At 41.2% G+C, this 22660-nt stretch overlaps 1 protein-coding gene across 3 annotated transcripts in view; it reads right to left on the minus strand.

The window, feature by feature from the left end:
- The window catches only part of SUSD1 (sushi domain containing 1), a 142351-nt gene that overhangs the window by 33432 nt on the left and 86259 nt on the right, over window positions 1–22660 (minus strand). For all 3 annotated transcript variants that reach the window (XR_005020433.1, XM_036856666.1, XM_036856665.1), the window contains exons 11-14: window positions 19713–19804; window positions 18360–18546; window positions 7843–7939; window positions 3688–3946 (exon numbers count right to left, since the gene is read on the minus strand). Coding sequence is in view for 2 of the 3 variants with exons in the window: in XM_036856666.1 (XP_036712561.1) it covers window positions 3688–3946; window positions 7843–7939; window positions 18360–18546; window positions 19713–19804 (635 nt within the window). In the remaining variant the exon portion in view is untranslated. The remainder of the gene's footprint in view (window positions 1–3687; window positions 3947–7842; window positions 7940–18359; window positions 18547–19712; window positions 19805–22660) is intronic.

A 22660-nucleotide genomic window follows, 5' to 3' on the forward strand; every position in this document is an offset into this window, starting at 1 on the left:
CACACTTCCTGATTTACAAAGCTACAGTAATCAAAACGGTGTGGTATTAAGAACCTAGTATATAGCACAGGGAACTCTACTCAATACTCTGTAATGACCTATATGGGAAAAGAACCTAAAAAAGGGTGGATATATGTATATGTGTAACTGATTCACTTTGCTGTACAGCAGAAACTAACACAACATTGTAAATCAACTATACTCCAATAAAAATTAATAATAATAAAAAAAAAACCAGTGTGGTACTGGCCTAAAGACAGACATATAAACCAATGGAATAGTATAGAGAGCCCAGAAATAAACTCTTGCATATATATCAAATGACTTTTTTTTTTGGCTGCGCCCCACAGCACACGGGATCTTAGTTCCCCGACCAGGGATTGAACCCATGCCCCCTGCAGTGGAAGCGTGGAGTCCTAATTACTGGACCGCCAAGGAATTCCCTCAAATGACTTTTGACAAGAGTCCCTAGACCATTCAATGGGCAAAGGAAATCTTCAACAAATGGTGCTGGGAAAACCGGATAACCACATGCAAAAGAATGAAGTAGGACCATTACCTAACACCGTATACAAAAATTAATTCAAAAATGGATCAAGCCTAAATATACGACTTAAAACTCTTAGAAGAAAACACAAAGGAAAAGCTTCGGGAAATTACATTTGGCAATGATTTCTTAGATATGACACCAAAAGCACAGGCGACAAAAGAAAAAATAGGCAAATTGGATTTCATCAAAATTAAGAACTTTTGTGCATCAAAGGACACTAGCAACATAGTAAAAAGGCAACTCACATAATGGAAAAAAATATTTGTAAATCACATATCCAGAATATATAGCAAGCTCCTAAAACTCAACAACAAAGAAATAAATCACTTCAAAGATGGGCAAAGGACTTGAATAACCATTTCTCCAAAGAAGATACACAAATTGTCAAAAGTACTTGAAAACATGCTCAACATCATAAATCATTATGGAAATGCAAACCAAAACCACAATGAGAAGCCACCTCACATCCATTAGGAAGGCCATCATTAAAACAGAAAACAGCAAGTGTTGGGGAGGATGTGGAGAAAATGGAACGCTTGTGCACTGTCGGTGGGAGTGTAAAATGGTGCAGTGGCTATGGAAAACTGTATGGGGGTCTTCAAAAAGAATTAAAAAATAAAATTACCAAACGATCCAACAATTCCACTTGAGGGTGTATATCCAAAAGAAGTGAAAGCAGAGACTCAAAGAGATATTTGAACACCCATGGTCACAGCAGCATTATTTGCAATAGCCAAAAGATGGAAGCAACCCAAGTGTCCATCTACAGATCATGGATAAACAAAATGTTTATCCATACATACAATGGAATATTATTCAGCCTTAAAAAGAAAGGAAATTCTGAAACATGCTACAGCATGAGTGACCCTTGAAGACATTATGCTAAATGAAATAAGACAATCACAAAAAGATAAATACTGCATGATTCTACTTATACAAGGTAACTAGTCAAATTCATAGAGACAGAAAGTAAAAGGGTAGTTGCCAGGAGTTGGGGAAGAAGAGGAGGAATGGGGAGTTGTTTAATGGGTACAGAGTTTCAGTCTTGCAAGATGAAAAGTTCTGAAGATTGGTTTCTTAACAGTGTAAGTGTACTTGACACCACCAAATTTAGTTTAAAAATTGTTAAGATGGTAAATTTTATGTGTATTTTACCACAATTAAAAATAAATATTAAAAATAATCACTGCTAAATGTCTGAGTATTAGATGGTGATCGTTGCATTACCACCATCTTGTAAATATATTAAAAACCACCGAATTGTACACTTTAGAATTATATGGATCGCATCTCAGTAAAGCTGTTTTAGAAAGAAAAATAAATAAATAAATCACTACTGATTTTAATATGACTGCAACACTAATATATTTGAAACCCACAGGGGAAGTAAAAGCAATTCAAATATGTGAGTCCAAATATAAATTATTTCAAAGAACAAGCACGTGTTCTGCTTAGCTGTATGAAAAAGAGGCATCAATGACATCACAGGAAAGTTCCCTATAAACTAGAATTCTTATCGTAACCTCCCACTTCATTCCCTCTGTGTCCCAAATTGATATTGATTCACATTGAAGCCCTAACCCCCAATGTGATGTTATTTGGAGGTAGGGCCTTTGGAATGTAATTAGGTTTAGATGAGGTCATGAGGGTAGGGCCCACATGATGGGATCAGGGTCCATAAGATGAGGAAGACTGATCAGAGCTCACTCAGTCCCCACCACATGAGGACACAGCAAGAAGGCAGCTGTCTGCAAGCCAGGAAGAGGGTCCTCCCCGGGGAACCAAAGCAGCCTGCACCTTAACCTTGGACTTCCCCGTCTCCAGAACTATGAGAAATAAATGTCTGTTGTTTAAGCCACGCAGTCTATGGTATTTTGAAATGGCAGCCCAAGATAACTAATACACCCTCCCAGACCAAAGTCTCAATCTGAGACAGCAGCTCTCTGAGCAATCTCTAAGTTGCACACATATGGTACTGCCAGTGTTGTCTATGGCTAGAAACACCAAGTCAGGATCTCCGGGTAATTTTCCAGCAAGGAGGCCTTGTCTAAGTCATAAACACCTTTGGAACAAATTCAGGGCAATATATTCTGGACTTTAGTCTTCCAATTCTTAATCCCTACATAACTGCCACAAAACACCACCAGAACTTTTTGCTACTTGGACATATTCTTAGTTTTATATCAAGCATGATAATGGCGCATTTGACTTGTGTCCTATACAGAATTTAATTGCATGTTTCAGTTTTAAATATGTGATGAACCTTACATGCAAGATGGCTCAAATTCATCAGTCGAGAGATGTTTCTATTAATATTAATATATTTTTTCTAGTTTCCATTACCAACCAATATGAATTGATACCAAACCTTGAGTCCTCCTAGGGCAACCATCACAATGTTTCTGCCAGATCTTCCACCCCTGACTGACCCATCCAGCTCTTGCTATTCTGCTTGTCCAGCTCATTATATTTATTCATTCTTTTTTCTTTTTTGGCCGCACCGCATGGTAGATGGGATCTCAGTTCCCTGACCAGGGATCAAACCCACGCTCCCCTGCATTGGAAGCACGGAGTCTTAACCACTGGACCACCAGGGAAGTCCCCATCTATTCATTCTGTAATGAATATATCGTTTTATGTCTCAAGAAAGAACCAGCACTGGAAAAACATAGCCTTTCTAAGGATGGAGAGAGGAGAGTGAGGTTTACGCAATAGCCAAGGAAATAACGGAAGCAGAAAATAGAGCCAGAAAATAGTGCTGAGCTTAATCTGCCCCTCCTGCTGGCTTCCTGGAGAATGAAGAGAGGCAGCAGTCTGGCAGGAGTACAGGGAAGTGACAGAAAGATCTAGATGCTCCTCTCCAACTCAGGCTTCAGCAGTGCAATAGGATGAGGGCATTCGTGAAGCTTAAGAACCCAAACTAGTTCAGTCCAAACAGGTCCCCCAGCAAGTTCAGAATATCAACCTCCAAAAAGGTTTCACCTGCCCATCCTTTATAAAGTGAAAAGATTCAACACGTTCTTATTGTTCTTACAAGCAGTGTTCATCTCAAATATTGGGAAAACAAATGTTCAAATATTTAAATTTCACATGAAGAGGAAAATATAGAATTCACAAGAGTTTTTAAAGAAATATACCTTATTCCATTCACTTGTGATTCGTAATATAATGCAGTAATCATTCCCTATTTTCAAGGGTGCATTATAATATTTCCCATAGTACAGCCTGTCTCCAATAGATATCTCCATGGCATCATCGGGAACATCCTTGGCCAGCAGTTCTGCCGTCACATATCCATCAGCACCAGAAGCATTGCTAAAGAATGAGGTAGCCTCTTCAGAATCACAAACAAATGTGCTTTGGAGGGCCAGGGGAAGCACTAACACCTGATATGAACTGGAATAGAAAAGAAAATGTCTATCAGATCCTTGCTTGGGGGATTCGTTCATTCATTTATTCGTATTTGTTGAGCACCTGCTATGAGATCAACACTTTTCTAGACACTGGAGATGCAACACTTCATAAAAGTCCTCGCCCGTGTGGGATTTATGGTCTGACAGATCCCACAGTCATGGAACTCCAGTTGGAACCAACAGTGTTAATGCCAGATGACACTGGGTGAGGGATCTCTCCAAGTTCTGGCTGCAGATGGCTATCCGGTAAATCCTCTTTAGCTGGGAGAAGTTGCTGCACGTATAACTGCCCGGAGCGTATGTGTCTTAAAGTTGATCTAATCAGTGTTTTTCACATGGGCAAATAAAGCCCAGCTGTGGAAAGAGTTTAGCAGTCACATGGAGGCCAAATGCCTACAAGAGTTAATGCACTAAGTCTGCAAAAAGGCTCCACGCAATCACATGGGGTACCTAAAACGGAACTCGTGTGATTTACATTCCCTCCAGTTCACGTACTGATACCAAAGTTCCTGTGAAATGAACGAGAAGCATGGAGTACAGATCACCATGAGTTCATCTAGTCTGACAATATCCTGAAAGAGCCGGAAAGGGAAAATCTCATATGTTCCCTAGATGTGGACAAAGAAACACGCTAGCAATCAGGTGTCATTTTTGTCATGTGTTTTAGTATTATTTATCCCACCAAATAGAAAATCTGTCAGTGAAAGGAAGTGTAAGAACAAAAACACTCTGAGAATGAATCACGCCTTTCTTTTTATTCACATCTATTCGGGACTCATCTTCTGCCTCTAGTATAGTAGGTGTTGGGATGTCTGCTTTTTCTATCAGGCTTGATAGCAGGGATTTGAATGATTTACTCTTTTTTTTTTTTTTTAAGTTCATAGGTGTGCTTTTTTTTTTTTTAACATCTTTATTGGAGTACAATTGCTTTACAATGGTGTGTTAGTTTCTGCTTTATAACAAAGTGAATCAGCTATACATATACATATATCCCCATATCTCCTCCCTCTTGTGTCTCCCTCCCACCCTCCTTATCCCAGCACTCTAGGTGGTCACAAAGCACCGAGCTGATCTCCCTGTGCTATGTGGCTGCTTCCCACTAGCTATCTATTTTACATTTGGTAGTGTATATATGTCCATGCCACTGTCTTCGTCCCAGCTTACCCTTCCCCTTCCCCATGTCCTCAAGTCCATTCTCTACGTCTGCGTCTTTATTGAATGATTTACTCTTGTATCCTTGCAAACCCTTGCACAGTTCTTTGGCTGTGACTGATTCCTCACTAATGTTTCTTGAGTTGAAATTTCAGTAAAGAAGAAAAACATGCATCAGCACCAAATACGATTAGGGTAATTTCCAAAACTCATTAGCACACATAATTCTATTTTACCAATAAGTATACGCTTCCTGCTCCACATTCGTAATGCCCCATCTCCTGCTTCCTAAGAGCTCATGAGTTACTAGGTTAAGAAAAGGGAGTCCTCCCCAACAGCAGGTGTTGGATTTGGAAACTATCCACCAACCAGGCTCCCCAAATTCCTAGGTGTCCTCAGGCCCCTGATTTCCACAAAGTTTCTGGGTTCACTTTCAGCATAGGGCTTTCTACAAAAGGGACAAAGTAAAGCCTGCAGGGCAATGAGTTGTCACTGCCATCACCAGTAAACATTTACTAAGCCTCCACTGCCAACAACGGAACACTTATAACAACAAACTTTCCTGGGGACTTGAAGACATCCCTATGAATCATGGCCGCAGGTAAGAAAGTAAATAGGCAGCAGACTCCATGCTGTCCGTAAGCACATCTTCAAGTCCCTCTCATCTTTCCAGGTAGGTGGTAATATTCAAGTGCAAGTTCAAGGCTCACCTGAACTCTTTTGGTTCTGAACGTTGCCCAGTAGAGGCACCATTCATGACGCGTAAAGCAGTCTCCCCAATTAGCATGATCATAATCACCCAAGTTGTTTGATAGTTGTACAAATTCCCAGCCCCCATCCCAGACCTACTGAATCAAAATCTCCAGTAGAGTCTGGGAATTCATACAGCTGATAAAGCACCCCAGGTACACTGGTAATCTGGCAAGTGTGGGAGACACTAGCATTAAGACAGCCCAGCCACAGGCTGCCTCATCCACCCAAGATCACCAAGCTAAGGAAGGGAGGTGTGGCCCCAGAGCCCCTGCTCCACCATGTGCCCAAGGCACTGTCCCCTGACAATGTACAAGGCAGACTCCGGCCTGTCACACACTGGCAGTGCTGTTACCCCCAGCTCAAACCAGGTAGTCGGGCCAAGAAAACTCCCCAATTGCCTGCTGGTAATTAGCCCCGATGACGTTGGGGAAGCAGTTGTGGCTGTTTAGAGCATGACTGCTCTAGAAGGACTTCTCCCCTCTTTCTCACCACCACCCTCCCTTGAATGACTCACAGCTCTCCACTTCCTGTTTTGGAGGCACTGGCCGGCACAGAGCCACAGGATAGACTGTCATTTGGCTTTTCTTTCTGCCTTACATAATCATCTGGTCTAAATATCACGTACGTCTTGCAAATTCTCTCAGGCAGTGAGATCACAACTTCTGTTCTCCTTATAGCAACAGAATTACAATGCCTTCCAGTAACTTGTCAGGAATCAAGAAACAGAACAACTTAGGCCATATCCATGCCTGGAAAGACTTTCGAGCACTTACTGAACTCAAACTAATAGACACAAAAAGCTCAAGTTTCATTACAAATGGACACACATAATATCGATAGACTTTCCTTTTTATAGTTTTGTGATACCTCACGAATTTTACCTTGATTGTACAGCAGGGTCATAGACTGAAGGGTCAGGAGAGACATAGGCAGTGTAAGTTAGGTCAAGGAAACAGGTTGTTGCCATCTCCTTGATTTGTTACTGTCAGTAAGTTACTCATCTCTCTAGGCAAACCTCAATTTTCCTCTCTAAAAAGGGAATACTTCTGCTTTCCTAATCCTGCCATGACCTTTGTAAATAAAAAGCTTAATTGCACACAAGGTAGTCCAGCAACTGAGGTCAATTAATTCCATCCTAATACCACCTGGAGTCCCAGAAGCAGTTGTTAACAATGCAGTGTCTTGCTCATATCTCAATACAAGAATGAATTAGAATTATCCAAATGACTCTTCCAGAAATCACTACACACATGGGAGTAGGGGAGGGAGAGGGATGGACTGGGAGTTTGGGGTTGGTAGATGCAAACTATTACTTTAGAATGGATAAACAACAAACTCTTAATGTATAGCTCAGGGAACTATATTCAATATCCTGTGATAAACCATAATGGAAAAGAATATTTAAAAAAAGAATGTCTATATGTGTATAACTGAGTCACTCTGCTATACAGCAGAGATTGTAACAACATAGTAAATCAACTATACTTCAATAAATAAATAAATAAATAAATAAATAAATAAATAAATAAAAAAGAAAGCACTACACACCCCCCAAGGTCATCCTTAAATAAAGGAAAATATATTCTGTCTTTGGTAAATGAAATGATGCTTCTGATCCACCATCACTAAAGGATGTACCTGGAGGCGTGAGTGCCAAGTGATAGCCTGACATGTCACTGGCACCCAACCAGTGCTCATCTAATGACCAAAGGAACGGATTTAATTTCTCGAGCTCAGCTGCCCAAATGCTTGTCTCTGGTCCTTTACAAGTCTCTCTGTTCATTAGGGAGGGTGCTAGTTGGAATTAAAGGCCCAGTCTGTACCCAAGGAAACAAAAAATGAGGCACTGACTGCACTGACTCAACTACTCCAGTGCAGCCACCTAAAGAGAAGTCTCGTCCTCACTCAAACCAAAGTTTTCAAAACACTCCATGGAGATCACTGGGCAGCCATGGAAAAGAGGCCTCTACTGACCTGATGGGTCCATTTTTCTCCTTGGCTTTCCTCAGTCTCAGGCGTGGTAAAGGCCCTCCGTGCACAGTGAAAAAGTCTACTTCCGGAAGGGGAGGCTCTGAAAACATGTTGAAAAGAAGAAGGGGGGTATGATCAGAACGAGCAGAAGCATGAAAAAAGTGGTCCTCATGGGGCATCAAGAGGAAAGTTTTCATGTAAGAAGAGATGAGCAAACTCAGACACATGCTCTGATGTGGATGAATCTTGAACACATTAGGCTAAATGAAATAAGCCAGACACAGAAGGACAACTATTGCATGATTCCACTTACGTGAAATATCTGGAACAGGTAAATCCATAGAGACAGAAATAGATTAGAGGTTGCCAAGGGTTGAGGGGGTGTGTAGGAAATGGGGAGTTATTGTTTAATGGTCAACAGAGTTTCTGTCTGGGGTGATGAAAACATTTTAGAAATAGATAATGGTGATGGTTTACAACATTGCGAATGTACTTAATGCCAATAAATTGTGTCCTGAAAAATAATTAAAATGGTACATTTTATGTTGTATATATTTTATTACAATTAAAAAAAAACGATGCCCCAGCACTGACAGACGGTGGATGCTGTGGGCATTTCAATTAACTTGGCAAATAGGTTCTTATTTGGTGGGGAGACCAGCTTATCAGACTTCTAGATCCTTTAGGAACAGTTTATTTATTATTATTATTATTATTATTATATATATATTTTTTGGCTGCGCCGTGCAGCTTGTGGGATCTTAGTTCCCCCACCAGGGATCGAACCTGTGCCCTCGGCAGTGAAAGCACGGAGTCCTAACCGCTGGACCACCGGGGAATTCCCTAGAATTCTAGATCCTTTATAATCACACAGCTGTCTGTCCTTATCTTGCTCTCCCCAGCAACCAGATTTCCCAAATAGATATTCCACAGGGAGGAGAATGTTGGTTGATTGGTTGACACCAGCGTTCTAGCATCTAACTGGGAGTTATATTCATGGTATAAATGTACCAGCTGCCACTCTGCCTTGTGAGTAACACAGCTTACATGTGTTGGGCACACAACACATACATAGATGTGTCCTGTATATGCCTCATCTCATTTAATCTTCTCCACAGTGCTATCAAGTGGATGAGATTTATAAAGGGAGGGAGGAAGAGAGAAAGAGAAAGAATAAAATATGACCCCCCCCCCCGAAATTCCTCTGAATCCTGCCACAGTGAAATTAGGACTAAGAGGCCAAAATAGACACTCAAGACTCTATTTACCCAATTAGAAAATAGCTTTGGGGCGAAAATTCTCAATTCAAATTATAATAAATAAAAACTTAGACCTTCCTAGATAATTTTTAAAGCTCTACTGAATATGTTATTCATACACTGCCTTTCAACAAATATTTATTAGCCACCTCTATGCACCTCTATGTGAGGCTGGGAGAAACAACTATGGAAGACGGTTTCTGCTTTCCAGGAGCTCAGAGTCTAATAGTGGAGAAAGTCTTATAAACAGGCAGTGCTTGGAACTACGATAAAGTTCCACGAGAGGGTGGTGGGAGTGCAGAGGAAGAACACCAAGGGCAGGGGGGTGAGCCTATCAAATACAGAAACAGACATACGCAGGGGCAGTAGGTGAGAGAGAGTGTGGGCAGAGACAGAACTGCAGGAGTTCAGTGTGCCCGAAAGGTTGAGTCCCAGCTGGGTAGAAGCGGGCAGTAAAGTGAGACGTGTGAGTATAGGTCAGATCTGAGGTCCTAGAAATAATGAGAAGCCATCTAACGATTCTTAGCAGATGTGTATTTTAGAAATACAATTTGGACCGCCTGTTGGAGGATGAATTGGAAAAGAGCAAAAGCACAGATTCTCCAAAATCTAGGTAAGAAGTGCCTGAGGTCTGAAGCGAGTGATGGCACTCGGAAGGGAGAAGAGGGGGCAGATGGAGGAGACACGTGGGGCAGAGACGGAACAGAAGATGGTGGAAGATAAGGAAGGGGAAGGAATCTGGGCTTTGGTTTTGGCCACGGAGTCAGTGGTGACGTCATTCATCAAGGTCTGCAGGGAAGGTTCAGATGCAGCTCACTTCTAGACCTGTTAAGTTTGAAGTGCTTGTGAAATCGTCCAGCAGGCAGTTAGAAATGTGGGTCTAGAGCTTAGGAGCAAACTGTGATGGTGATATGGAGTCAGTCATCAATAGAAGAGGCTATGGCTGCCCAGGGGGAAGGTATAAACGCATCTGAGAAGAGATGAGGGCCTAGGGCGACCACCAGGAAACCCAGGCATCTAAGACCAGGTGGACGAGTGAGAGTCCCCTATAGCTCTTATTAAACAGTGCTAAGTCTAGAATTTCTTCCAAAGTCACCCAGATACGCCACACAAATTATGTTTTCCATAAATCCGTGGGTTTGTTAGGGAACAATCCCCCACCTACAGTTAAGACCTCACACTACGGTGTTGAAGGTCTATGCTGTTTCCAAGAGGTGTCCAGAAAGAGATTCCATAACTGACACCCCTGAGGAAGACAACGGCCAGCTTCCTGCAGCGGTAATGGGGAGAGGGGAAAATGCAGTTTAAAAACCCCCACCAGGTTTCCCAGGGAAATGTGAGCATTTGAGTACAGTAAGTCCCCTGCATACAAACAAGTTCCGCTCCAAGAGTGAGTCTGTAAGTCCAATTTGTTCGTAAGTCCAACAAAGTTAGCCTAGGTACCCAACTAACACAATCGGCTATATAGTACTGTACTGTAATAGGTTTATAATACTTTTCACACAAATAATACATAAAAAACAAAGAAACCAAAAATAAAGAAAACATTTTTAATCTTACAGTACAGTACCTTGAAAAGTTCAGTAGTACAGTACAACAGCTGGCATACAGGGGCTGGCATTGAGTGAACAGGTAAGAAGAGTTGCTGACTGGAGGAGGGAGAGGAGGTGGGAGATGGCAGAGCTGAAGGATTGTCAGCAATAGGAGATGGAGGGCAAGCTGCAATTTTACTCACACCTGACGTTGATGGCACAGGTTCTGGTTCCTTGCTGGATTCAATTCTATTTACCCTCTTGAAAAAACGATCCAGTGATATCTGGGTATTAGCTCTTTTTTTTTCATCATAGATGACATTATAGCACTGGATTGAATCCTGAACGGCTGTTGCAACCTTCGTGTACCATTCTACGTGCAGGTGCTGTGCCTCAAAAACTAACAGTGCCTCCTCACATAAAGGAAATCCCCTTGCCATTTCCTGTGTTTTGAATCTCTTCAGTTCTTCAGTTACTTCTTCTTCCTCTTGTCTCTCTTCATCCTTTCTCTGGGCCTCCAATTCCTGGCGCTTCTTAGCAGTACCAGCTACATCACCGCGGCTTTTATTCTTGCTTCTGGTCATCCTGGGCTTGAAATAAAGATACCGTACTACTGTACTCTATACAGTTCTGTACAGTAAAGTACACAAAAGCACAACCACTTGTAGAGGATGCACGCATGTGACAATGTACGCCAGACACGTGAACTAACTTACATGATTGGACGTGCGAACGCACGTTCTCATCCTTGAAAGCTCACAACTTGAAGGTTCATATGTAGGGGACTTACTGTATCTCTGCACTCAGCCATTCAGGCTATCAATGAAATGCCCTTTCATTCATGATGTTTTGTCATCACGGTAAAGTAAGTGGTTTTTATCACGCATTTCCTGTTTTCAGCCCAGAGGCAGATTAACTGTTTACTCTTTTCTGTGTGAGAACTCTCCTTAGGCTCAAGTTATTCCTCTGTTTGCTCTTCTCTGAGATTAATAACTCCAGGTCCTCTAATCTCTTGGCTAACCTTTTAAAACCACCAGGTTTCTCACCCACCCCAGGAACAGCAGAACGAAGTGCTCGCCCAGCTTGGCGAAGGCGGGCCCACAGCGGGGGCAGGAAGGCCATCGCCTGCTTGTTCTGTGCCCCGCTGCCCCTTTTCAGCCCCAGCGTCATTCTTGCCATTCTAAATGTGCCACTGCCATGCAGCTGATTCCATCAACACGTGACTTCTAGGCTGCTTTCTGCTCTGCCTGCTCAAGGCCTTCCCCACCTTGAAAACAGTCTGCCTTTTCTCTCGAATGTGAAAGCCTGGACTTCATCAGGCTGGTTCTTCGCCACATTTTTGAGCTTAAATAACCTTAACTTCCAGCCATATTTTCCAAGGTGCTGTTTCCCATCCCCCAAACTGCTGTCTATGGCAGATCTGCTCTCCTTTCCATCGGCTTCATTACTGATTTAAACCAAATCAGACCCAAGGCAAGAAGTGGGTCGTGTCTAGGCTGGAGTTCTTTCACCCTGAGTATGTGAGATGAGGGGACATACTCATTACTACCCTTAGGTGTCAACAGTATCCATTCTCTACTAGAAGCAAGTGACAAAGGAAATTATGGAGGCTACCATCTGAGAAAACTTTGAAGAGTCAGGAAAAAAGCAATGAAGCAGGACTTGTCCTACAAAATATTAAATATACTATAAATTTACAATAACTGAAATAGGAAAGTACAAGCACAGGATAGGCAAAGCAATGGAAGAAGCTAGACAATCGAGAAAGAGACCCAAATAAATAAATGAGAATATAGTGTGTGGCCTGGACAGTCATTCCAAAGGTGATGGGGAAACTGGCTTATCATCTGGGGGAAAAAAATTACCATGTAAATTTAGCCTTATACACGCATTTAAACAAATTCCAAATGGGTCTAACCTTCAATGTGAAAAGCAAAACCATTAAGAAGCATTTGAAAATAGTAGAGAATAAAAATTATTGATCTGATTTTCAGGGTGGGGAAGGCTTTTCTTGGCATGACCAGAGGCAGAAACTATAAAAGAATCAATAGAATTGATTACATGAAAACTTAAAATGTCTAAATGTCAAAAAGAATATTGACAAGAAAATTAAAGAGTAAATAACCTGGGGGTGTAATACGTATAACAAAAGATTAAAACCATTAATGTAAGCAAACTATTAAAATCAATGAGAGGAAGGAGGTAACAGAAGTGCAAATGTGTTAAAATTCCTCTAAAACCCATTAAAATGAACCAAAAAAAAAAGTAAAAGAAAATTTTATCTGCACTAAATCTAAACAAAGGTCGCAACCTTATGCTATAAACTTCAAGTAAATGCAAGGAACTAATACATATAAATAAATGTATAAAAATAAAGACACCCAATGGTTCTTTTCTAATCCTCAGCATCTCCCCAACTGGACCACGGCCCCCACTCAAGGCATGATAAATTGAAATTGATGGCAATAGAGCAAATGGAGCTTACACCATAAGTCATCAGATATCACAAGGTGAGCTGCATCTCCCCCATCAATAAGGTTATGAGACTTGGCTTCCCAGGAAGAAGGAACAATCTTCTTTTTATCTTTATCTCCCCTTCAGCACTTGGCACCGGTCTTTGTACATAACCAATCAATAGGTATTCACTGAATTAAGTTGTTAAGTTGCAGCATACCCTTCCCCCACTTCTATAACACACAGAAACCCCGGTTTTTAGGCTTCTGATGTAAAGAAACTTTCCCATCCATATTTTGTAAAAAGCTAGCGTTAATATAGGAACATAACACATCCAGCCCATTTTCCTCTGTGGTGTACCATCTTGTCTCAGTGGGGCCTCAGCAGGGATGCAGATGCTTTCAGTGAGAAGAGTGGGGAGATATCCATCCCCATATAGCCATTTCCTTGAGAGGCTAGGTTTTGATTTGAAGCTGGAAAGTAGTTGGGAGATTTCTGGGGATGAGAGGAACAGGTGGCCCATGGAGGTATAGAAGGACATGTGTGCCTCCCTCCTGGCCTGACTTAACATTAGGTCCTCAGATGTCAAAGAACCTGTGTCCGTGAAAGACTTTGAGAGAGCCTGGACGAAGAAAAACAGTTGGGATGAAGGCCAACTCCTCTCCTAACCTCCGGGGCAGTTCCTACCCACTCGGAGCCAGGGGAAACAGCAGGAATAAGCGTGGTACCCTGGAACCAGCCTGAGGAGACAAAGTCCTCACTGAGGACACAGGAGTGCACAGTCCTTGGATGGTTTGTGGAAGAGAAGCTCACAGCAGAAGAACGTCAAGACACCTGGTCCTGCACGGTCCTTCCTGAGGACACTTAACAGTAAGAGAGGAGGGGTCAGAGGAGGGGGCAGTGGTCCCCAGCCCTGTAGGGGGAATTAGAGCTATCCTGACTGGACCTCTCTGTTAGAGGGATAGCCTGAGAACACTTGGGATATACCTGTGTTTTCAGTGGCTTTCCTGAACATCTGAAAAAGTACATTGTTTTTCTTATTACGAATGCAGGTAGAGATGGGAAAGTTCCCGTGTACATTGCCAGCCTTGGTATTGAAGGTGGACTTGGGAAGGAATGATTTCCTTTACATATTCGTTTCCCTTTTCTCTTCCAGCATTCTTGGTTCCATAATAAACATTCAACCTCAAATGATCACCACATTGTGTGGAATAAGTGGTTTATCTTTACATTCCTGCAGGCACTTGCTTTCTCTCTCTCTCTCTTTCTCTCCCTCCCTCCACTTCCTCCTCTCTGGTTCTCTCCCTCTCTCTATGAGAAAATTTTGCCTACAAGCTTTTTGACTTGGCTAGAAAATAGCATAACCAGTGTGGGGCAGCTCTTCTGACCCTTTGGGTCTACATCAAGAATGAAAGTTTGTTCTTACATAAGGGAGTATAAATGGTGGCACTATTCTGATGAATTCCCATCAATGGGCTGCCTGCGGAAGCACGTGGGCCATGAGTCAAAAGCACTGTGATAGCCTCTCCATCTTACCACCTTTCTCACCAGCACCCTCTTCCATTGCCACTACAACACTTGCCTCTGTCCTTCAACATTCCAAAAGCTTTCACTCTCCTCTGAGGTCAGCAATATATTTAAAGCACTCGTTTTCATCCTGTTCCCATCAGTAAGATTTAGCTTAATGTAAGACACTCAGAAGGGAAATTCCATTCACTTTTCTTCTGGGAAATCAGCTGCTGCGTATTCCACGTCCAAACCCCTTGCCTCACATTTCGGGTAAAATTCAAAAGTTCACAATTTTGCTGAAACAAAGCCACATCTTAGGCAAAAAGGCATACCTCTTCACATCAATATATGGTTCTCTTATTAAAGAGAGGGCTTGGGGTTTGTTCTTATTTTATTTGTTTAGTTACTCTTTCATAAGATCTTAACAACTTGAATTTTCACACTTTTTAAAAATTGCTAATTCTTTAAAGTAGACTGAAAAACATGCAGTCGTGGTTTCAGTGAACTTAAACAGCTCCACAGTGTCCCCTGGTGGCCATGAACACAGACACAGGGTGCTTGAGCTACGGGGCAATACTTAGCGTACAGAACAAGGTAGAAATAAGTGTCTCATCGAGATGAAACTCCCTCTCCCCAACTCAAAAAATATGAAATGCTAATGTGAATCAGCAACGCAAACCATCCAAACATGAGAAGGACCAAAGAGTAGGAGACTGAATAGCTATCCATTTTGATGTCACCATGGGAAAAAATGCCCAAATTGAACATCTCTTTCCAGCCCCAAAGCTGGTGAATTCTTTTTGGTCTAAAGCCTTTATTAACTATCCAGGCATTTCTTCAATGCCAATACCACCCGCTGGCCATTTGGGGGTTAGCCCTCGTATGCATTCATTACAAAAATATTCTTTTGTTGTGCTATCATTGTCCTTACGTGTGCTCACACTGTCCTTATGTGTTGGGTATTCAATGTAGAGCACACAGACAAAAACCTCTGTCTTCAAAGAGTTCCTATTTTCGTAGGGGAAAATAAACAAGTAAATTTTAAAATACAAGTCCTGAAAACGAGTTCTATGAAGAAATTCAAGCAGAGGAAATGGATAGAGTGATGGGGTGGCAATGGGAGATGATTTTTGAAAGGATGGGCAGGGAGAGGCTCTCTAGGTAATGGCACTTGAGCAGAAACCCGAGTGATTTATAAAGAAGCCATGTGGAGAGAGTGTCCCACGAAGATTAAGCAGCAAATGGAAATACCTGATTGCAAGAACAAGTTTGACCTGTTTGAGAAATAGCAAGGAAGGATGCTGCTCCTTCGTGAGAAAGGGAGAGGGCAGAGGGAGATGAGGTCAATGAGGTAGGCAGGAGCCAGACTCCATGTTCCATGGTAAGGAACGTGGATTCCGTTAGAACACTAATGCAAACTCATAGGACCGTTTTGAGCTGGGGATGACATGTTCTTATATGCATTTTTAAATTAATTTTTATTGGAGTATAGTTGATTTACAATGTTGTGTTAGTTTCAGTTGTACAGCAAAGTGAATCAGTTATACATATACATACGTCCACTCTTTTTTAGATTCTTTTCCCATATAGGTCATTAGAGTATTGAGTAGAGTTCCCTGTGCTATATAGTAGGTCCTTATTAGTTATCTATTTTATATATAGTAGTGTGTATATGTCAATCCCAATCTCCCAATTTATCCCTCCCTTCCTTTCCCCCTGGTAACCATGAGTTTGTTTTTTACATCTGTGACTCTGTTTTGTTAATAAGTGCATTTGTACCATTTTTTTAGATTCCTCATATAAGCAATATCATGATATTTGTCTTTCTCCGTCTGACTTAATTCATTCAGTATGACACTTTGAGTGATGTTTTTAAAGTTATGGTGAAGATTAAGACTTAGGGCAGCAGGTGATAGGCAACTGTGAAAACAGGGAGAAGAGTTAGAATGCTATTGCAGGAGTCCAAGCAAGAAGTTGCTGGCTTGGATTAGGTTGCTAGTGGTAAAGGCAAAGGCGGGGAGAAGTGGTTGGATTCAGAATGTTTATTTCAGAAACAAGCCAGCTTGTTGATGGACTAGAAATGGTGGGAGAGATAGAATCAATTATGATTCCTTTTTGGCCTGAGCAGTTGGTGAAAAGGAATGCCAATAACTGAGATAGAGAAGCCTGGGTGGAAGTGGATTTGGGGGTGAGGGAAGAGGTGAGAAATCAAAAGTTCTACTGGGTTTGCCTATTAGATGTTCAATAGGATATGTTTAGGAGACAGGTGGATACATGAGTCTGGAGCTCAGAGGAGAGATTGGGACTAGGATACATATTTGGGAATGCTCAGCACATAGGTAATGTTTATAGCCATGAAACTGGTAGAGATCGCCTAGGCAAAAAGAGTAAATAATGAAGAAAAAGGAATAGAAGAAAGCGAGGGGCGGGGCATCAATAAAAGTATTCGGTTGGCCAAAAAGTTCATTTGGGTTCTTTGGAAGCTCTTATGGCAAAACCCGAACGATATTTTTGGCCAACCCAATAGATGGACCCAGTGAAAAAAAACTGAGAAGGAGCAGCCAGCAAGGTAGAAGGATCCAAAAGCCAAGAGAAAAGGTGTTTCAAGGATGGACTGCCAAATGCTGTAGAGAAAATCATGTAAGAACAAAATCGGGCAGTGGGTTTTGCAAGATGGAGACACTTCCAGTAAAGCATTGAGGACAAGTGCCTCTGGCCTGGAACCAGTTACAGAAAGAAGAGGAGGTAAGGATGTGGAGCCTACACAACATTCTTTCAAGGAGTTTTACTGTAACGAGGGGCTGAGAGAAGGCAGACTAGCTGGAGGGAATATGGGATCAAAAGAAGTGTGCTTATCTTTTCTATGTTTTCATTTAAAAATGAGATATTACAACATGCTTGTGCAGGGTTGGGACTAATTCTTTACTGGAGGGAATTGAGGATGAGGCAAGAAGGGATGACGGGGTTGAGGGAGGATTCGCCTTAGGAGTGGGGACAAGAGAGAAGATAAAATATAGGTTCTGCATGAAGGCAACAATGGGAGATTTGGGAGTGGAAAGTCCTCACTTGATTACTTCTTTTTTTTTTTTTTAATTTTATTTATTTATTTATTTATTTTTATACAGCAGGTTCTTATTAGTTATCTATTTTATACATATTAGTGTATATATGTCAATCTCAGTCTCCCAATTCATCCCACCACCACCCCCTCACCTGATTACTTCTAATTCCTCAGTGAAGTAAGAAACAAGAAGCTAATAGTCTGAATATTAGCTCAGAGTGTGTGTGTTGGGGGATGGAGTGAGCATCACAGATTTGAGGAGACATGAGAAAATGAGTGAAAAGTGAATTTTCTAGGGGACTAGAGTGGGACTGCCAGTCATTTTTCCCTGAGAGTAACCTACTCTTAAGGTACTTGTAACAGAATAACAATTAAATATGTTATCGAGAAAGAAAGAGTAATAGGAAAAATTCTTTTTAAGTATGAAATATTTTAAATATCCAGAAGGAATTTAACCAACACTCATGTACACACTACCCAGATTTCTTCAATGCTCCTATTTTGTTTCAGGTACCTTTTTAAGAAATAAAACATTGCAGTTCAGGCTGCAGTCCCCTTAGTTCCCCTCTCCAATTTCACGTCCTTCTTCCTCTTTCTCTTAAAGCTCATTATATAAAGATAGAAAGTAATAGTGTGCCTCTTTATTTGAGCCTATACAGCTCTGCGGCGACTTCGTTCATCCAAATGCTGTTATTCAAGATTTACCTGCTATCTGCGTTGTCAGGGAGATGACCGCAGGAAGTTCAGAAGACAAAGCCTGGACGCTGACACTGTAGTTGGTACCTGGCCTCAGGTCCAAACAAGTCTCAGGAGCCTGGCTGCTGGCAGTGATATTAAAGACCATTTCCTGGGCAAATTCCTTCTGATACCATCTCTGGCCCCAAATGTGGAACTAAAACAGAAAAGTTCACCAGGTGAATTGCTAGCTTGAAAGGCTCTGAATGCCTGGATACCTACCCTTTCTCTCACACTCTCTTACTCTTGACTCTAAAGTTCCTTCAGAAAGTGAAATACGGCAGGAAGCAAATATTAGAGTTGTAATACCGTAAATATTGTAATTACAATATTATCAGTATCATAAACATATTTTTAAATCAAAATGCACGAAAACTCGAGGCCCCAACACCGACAACTTTCTCTTTCTTGTTCGCACACATATAACGGCACATGCCCAATGTGAAAGTCTGTTGGCAAAACCACAGGAGCAAGACCAAAGAACAATTTCCTAGAGAGAAAATTAAGAATCTGAACTAAGGCTTCTCCCAGAGCAGAACGTGCATTAGGATAGGGGTCCCCAATCCCCGGACCGCAGGCCGGTACCAGTCCACGGCCTGTGAGGAGCCAGGCCACACAGCACGAGGGGAGCGGTGGACCGAGCGAAGCTTTGTCTGCTTTACCATCGCTCGCATTACCGCCTGACCCATCCCCCCACCCCCTAGCGGTAGAAAAATTGTCTTCCACGAAACCGGTCCCTGGTGCCGAAAAGACTGGGGACTGCTGCATTAGAGTAATCCTAGTCGGTTTGGTAAAACCTGGGGAGAGTTTTTCTCCTCTGCCCACCCCCTTCTGACATTCCCTACACTTTACTGTAACATCCCAGCACCTGGGCCAATAGATGCACTTTTCTTCCTACTTAATTGCTTCTAGTTGCAGCTCATCCCATGGTCTTTACCTTTGTTACTCACAACCACATCTAGCTTTAGAAGTTCCCCTTGACTCTCCAGGCAACACATTCAGACCCTGATCAGAGGCACTGGTGTGGAGAGACACACCCATGCAAGAGCCACTGGCTTCCTTCCATGACACTGCCTGAACATCAGCTCTGCATCAGGCTATGTTGCACCAAGAACCTCTCATGATTTTCTCATCAATCCCCAAGGTCTCTGTCTTCAAATATGCAGCAGAAGTGCCCACTTTCTTGTTTCTTACTGCAATTGTCACTACAAATCTTCCACTGATAAGGGCAGCTATATAAGTAGTTTTTTTGGTTTGTTGATATTTTTTGAACCTCCCACACAAGACAAACACCTATAAACAGAGTAACTTTCAGTAACTTACTAAATACATCTCCTCTATATCAGCTGTCTTCATACTTCTCCATCTCAAGCAGGTTTCATTAAATATTGAAATGTTCCTGATGGTCTGTTTTACTGCAAGGGGAAAAGAATGAGAAATCAACTTACACCTTATACCAAAATACTACCTTTTAATGGAACAATATTCCAAGGATAAGCGTTTACAGAGGATGACTTCAGCAGTATTTTAATTTAGAAATCAGTGGTAGCAGTCCAAGAAACACCATTTTTATATTTATGTAAAAACACAGTCCTGATGAAAGATTTAAGATCAAAAGATACCCAGTCAGAGAATCCTTCTTAAAAAATTATTTAAGTCGATTCACTGCAAATTCCCTTGGTTTACTAAGCGAAAACAGCGACTCATTGTCCTGGCCTTGGACAACCTCATTTAGACAAACAAGCATCAGTTTGAAATTCTGAGCTGAGAGTAACATTTCGGCAGAGAACTGAGAATTACTCCTTGAGGAAATGAAAAAGTCTACCTCAAGCAGTCAGGCTTTTCATGATGAAAAGGGGGGAGTGGTCCCTCTCGGTTTGGGCTTCCTCACCTCTTATGATCAAAGAAGCATTCATTGGTCTCTGCTCAATTTCATGGTAATGAATCCAAAAGACAGTTCAGTACTGGTACCATATAATACAGAGGCACATCCCCCAAGCTTTTTAAAATAAAGACTAGTTATTCAAACAACACTGTAATTCAACTGTACTTCAATAAAAAAATAAATTTTTAAAAAGACTGGTTATTCAAAGCTCTGGTATCAAAGGTTATTTCCTTCAATGATGATCCCTGTCCTTAAACTGAAAATAATACATCAGACTTGCTAAGAAGTTTCATAGGAACACTGTGATGATTAATAAGTGATAAAGACAACTCCCAAAGCACGTGAAAAAAAGGAAAATCTCATGGGAGCCAAACCTTTATTGTGTAAGCCCCTGGACCAACAGGTTCCTATGAATGAAGCCTAGTTGATAGATGTGACCCCTCTTTATGGATGGGGCAGCTTTGCCCAGAGAAAACCTGTTCCACAGGTCACAAGCTATTCTTCAAATGTTGTAAGACAGAGTAAGGAATAAAGTATGGATGATTCAGGATAAAGCAACCTTTAAGGAAGGTAAGGAAGATGGTTAGAGATAAGTAGTAGTGGCCCAAGGAAACTAACATTTATGAAACTTTCAAAAAGCATATAACTTCAATAGTATTTAAACAGTTCCAGACTATACAAAAAGGTAGAAAGTTTCCCAATTCACTCAGTATGACTGGATAATCCACAATGCCCAAGGTGTACAAGGATGGCACAACCAATTACTAAACACACTATGCTAAATTCACGTATTAATATAAATACAAAAATAAAATATTAACAAATAGAAGTCAGCAGTACATTCAAAGAACAATACACTATAAACAAGGGAGATTTACTCCAGGAATACGGAGATGATCATTACTAGGAAAGCTATGAATAGATTGAAAGAGAAAAACCATATGGTCACTTTTATAATCATAATGGTTAATACATCTAATGTACATTCCTGCCTAAAAATCTTAGTAAACTAGGATTTAATTTGATAAAAACTCCTTGATTTAAAAGAATGTTTATTAGAAACCACAATACTCAGTGGTAAAACAATTTCTAATAAAGTTAAGAACAATCCAAGGATGCATGGTTTCACAGCTATTATTTAGCATTAGTCAGGAGATTCTAGACAATGCAGAACGAGGCAAGGAAAAAAATGAGCTATAAATACCAGAAAGAAAGGGAACAAATTATGCAACTGACAGTAAATTAAAAAAACAACTGAAAAACAAATATGCAATTGTTTGAAAACAACAGAAAAATAATAGGAATTTGGCAAAATGCACCCAAAGACAAGAACATAGAAAAACTAATCGTTTTCTACATATCTGTAAGCACAAGCATGGTAGGCTGAATAATGGTCCCTTCAAAGATGTTCACATCCTAGTCCCTGGAATCTGTAACCATGTTACCTTACATGGCATAAAGACTTTGCAAATGTGATTACAATAGGGAGATTATCCTGGATTATCCAGATGACAAGGGTCTTTAAAAGAGGGAGACAAGAAGATCAGGGCCAGAGAGAACTTAAGGTTGAACTGATGAGCTTTAAAGATGGAGGATGGGGCCACAAGCCAAGGAATGTAGGCAGGGTCTAGAAACTGGAAAGGGCAAGGAAATATATCCTCCCTTTGAGACCCCACAATGAACACAGGCCTGCTGACGCAAATAAACTAAAACCACAAATAAAATATAATAGAAAAATTAAAAGATTTCTATTCACAAGAGAAGAAACCATGAACAAACTTCAAATACCTAGCAATAAATGTAACTAGAAATGTCCAAGACTTACAAGAAGATTTTTTTCCCCCAGAAGGACATAAAATAAAACAATAAAGAGAAAATGCCACATCCTTGAATGGAAAGATTGAAAAGTGAAAAGATATCAATTCTCCACCAATTAATCTTTAAGTGGAATATACTTCCAATGGTGATTCCAATGGACCTTCTTGGAACGTGATAAGTTTACACATTATTCAGTGAATAGAAAGTTCTCACCATGTGCCAGGCATGCTTTGGGGCTAAGGATAAAGTGGTGAGAAAACAAAGTCCCTGCACCTAATGGAATTCATTCTAGTGAGAAAGGCAGAAAATAAACAAGTGAAAAAATAAATTTTAAAAATATAGGGCTTCCCTGGTGGCGCAGTGGTTAAGAATCCGCCTGCAAATGCAGGGGACACGGGTTCGAGCCCTGGTCTGGGAAGATCCAACATATGCCGTGGAGCAACTAAGCCCGTGCACCACAACTACTGAGCCTGTGCTCTAGAGCCCACGAGCCACAACTACTGAAGCCCACATGCCACAACTACTGAAGCCCGTGCAAGGCAACAAGAGAAGACAGCGCAATGAGAAG

Source organism: Balaenoptera musculus, chromosome 6 (assembly GCF_009873245.2).
Source record: "Balaenoptera musculus isolate JJ_BM4_2016_0621 chromosome 6, mBalMus1.pri.v3, whole genome shotgun sequence".
NCBI classification, from domain to species: domain Eukaryota; kingdom Metazoa; phylum Chordata; class Mammalia; order Artiodactyla; family Balaenopteridae; genus Balaenoptera; species Balaenoptera musculus.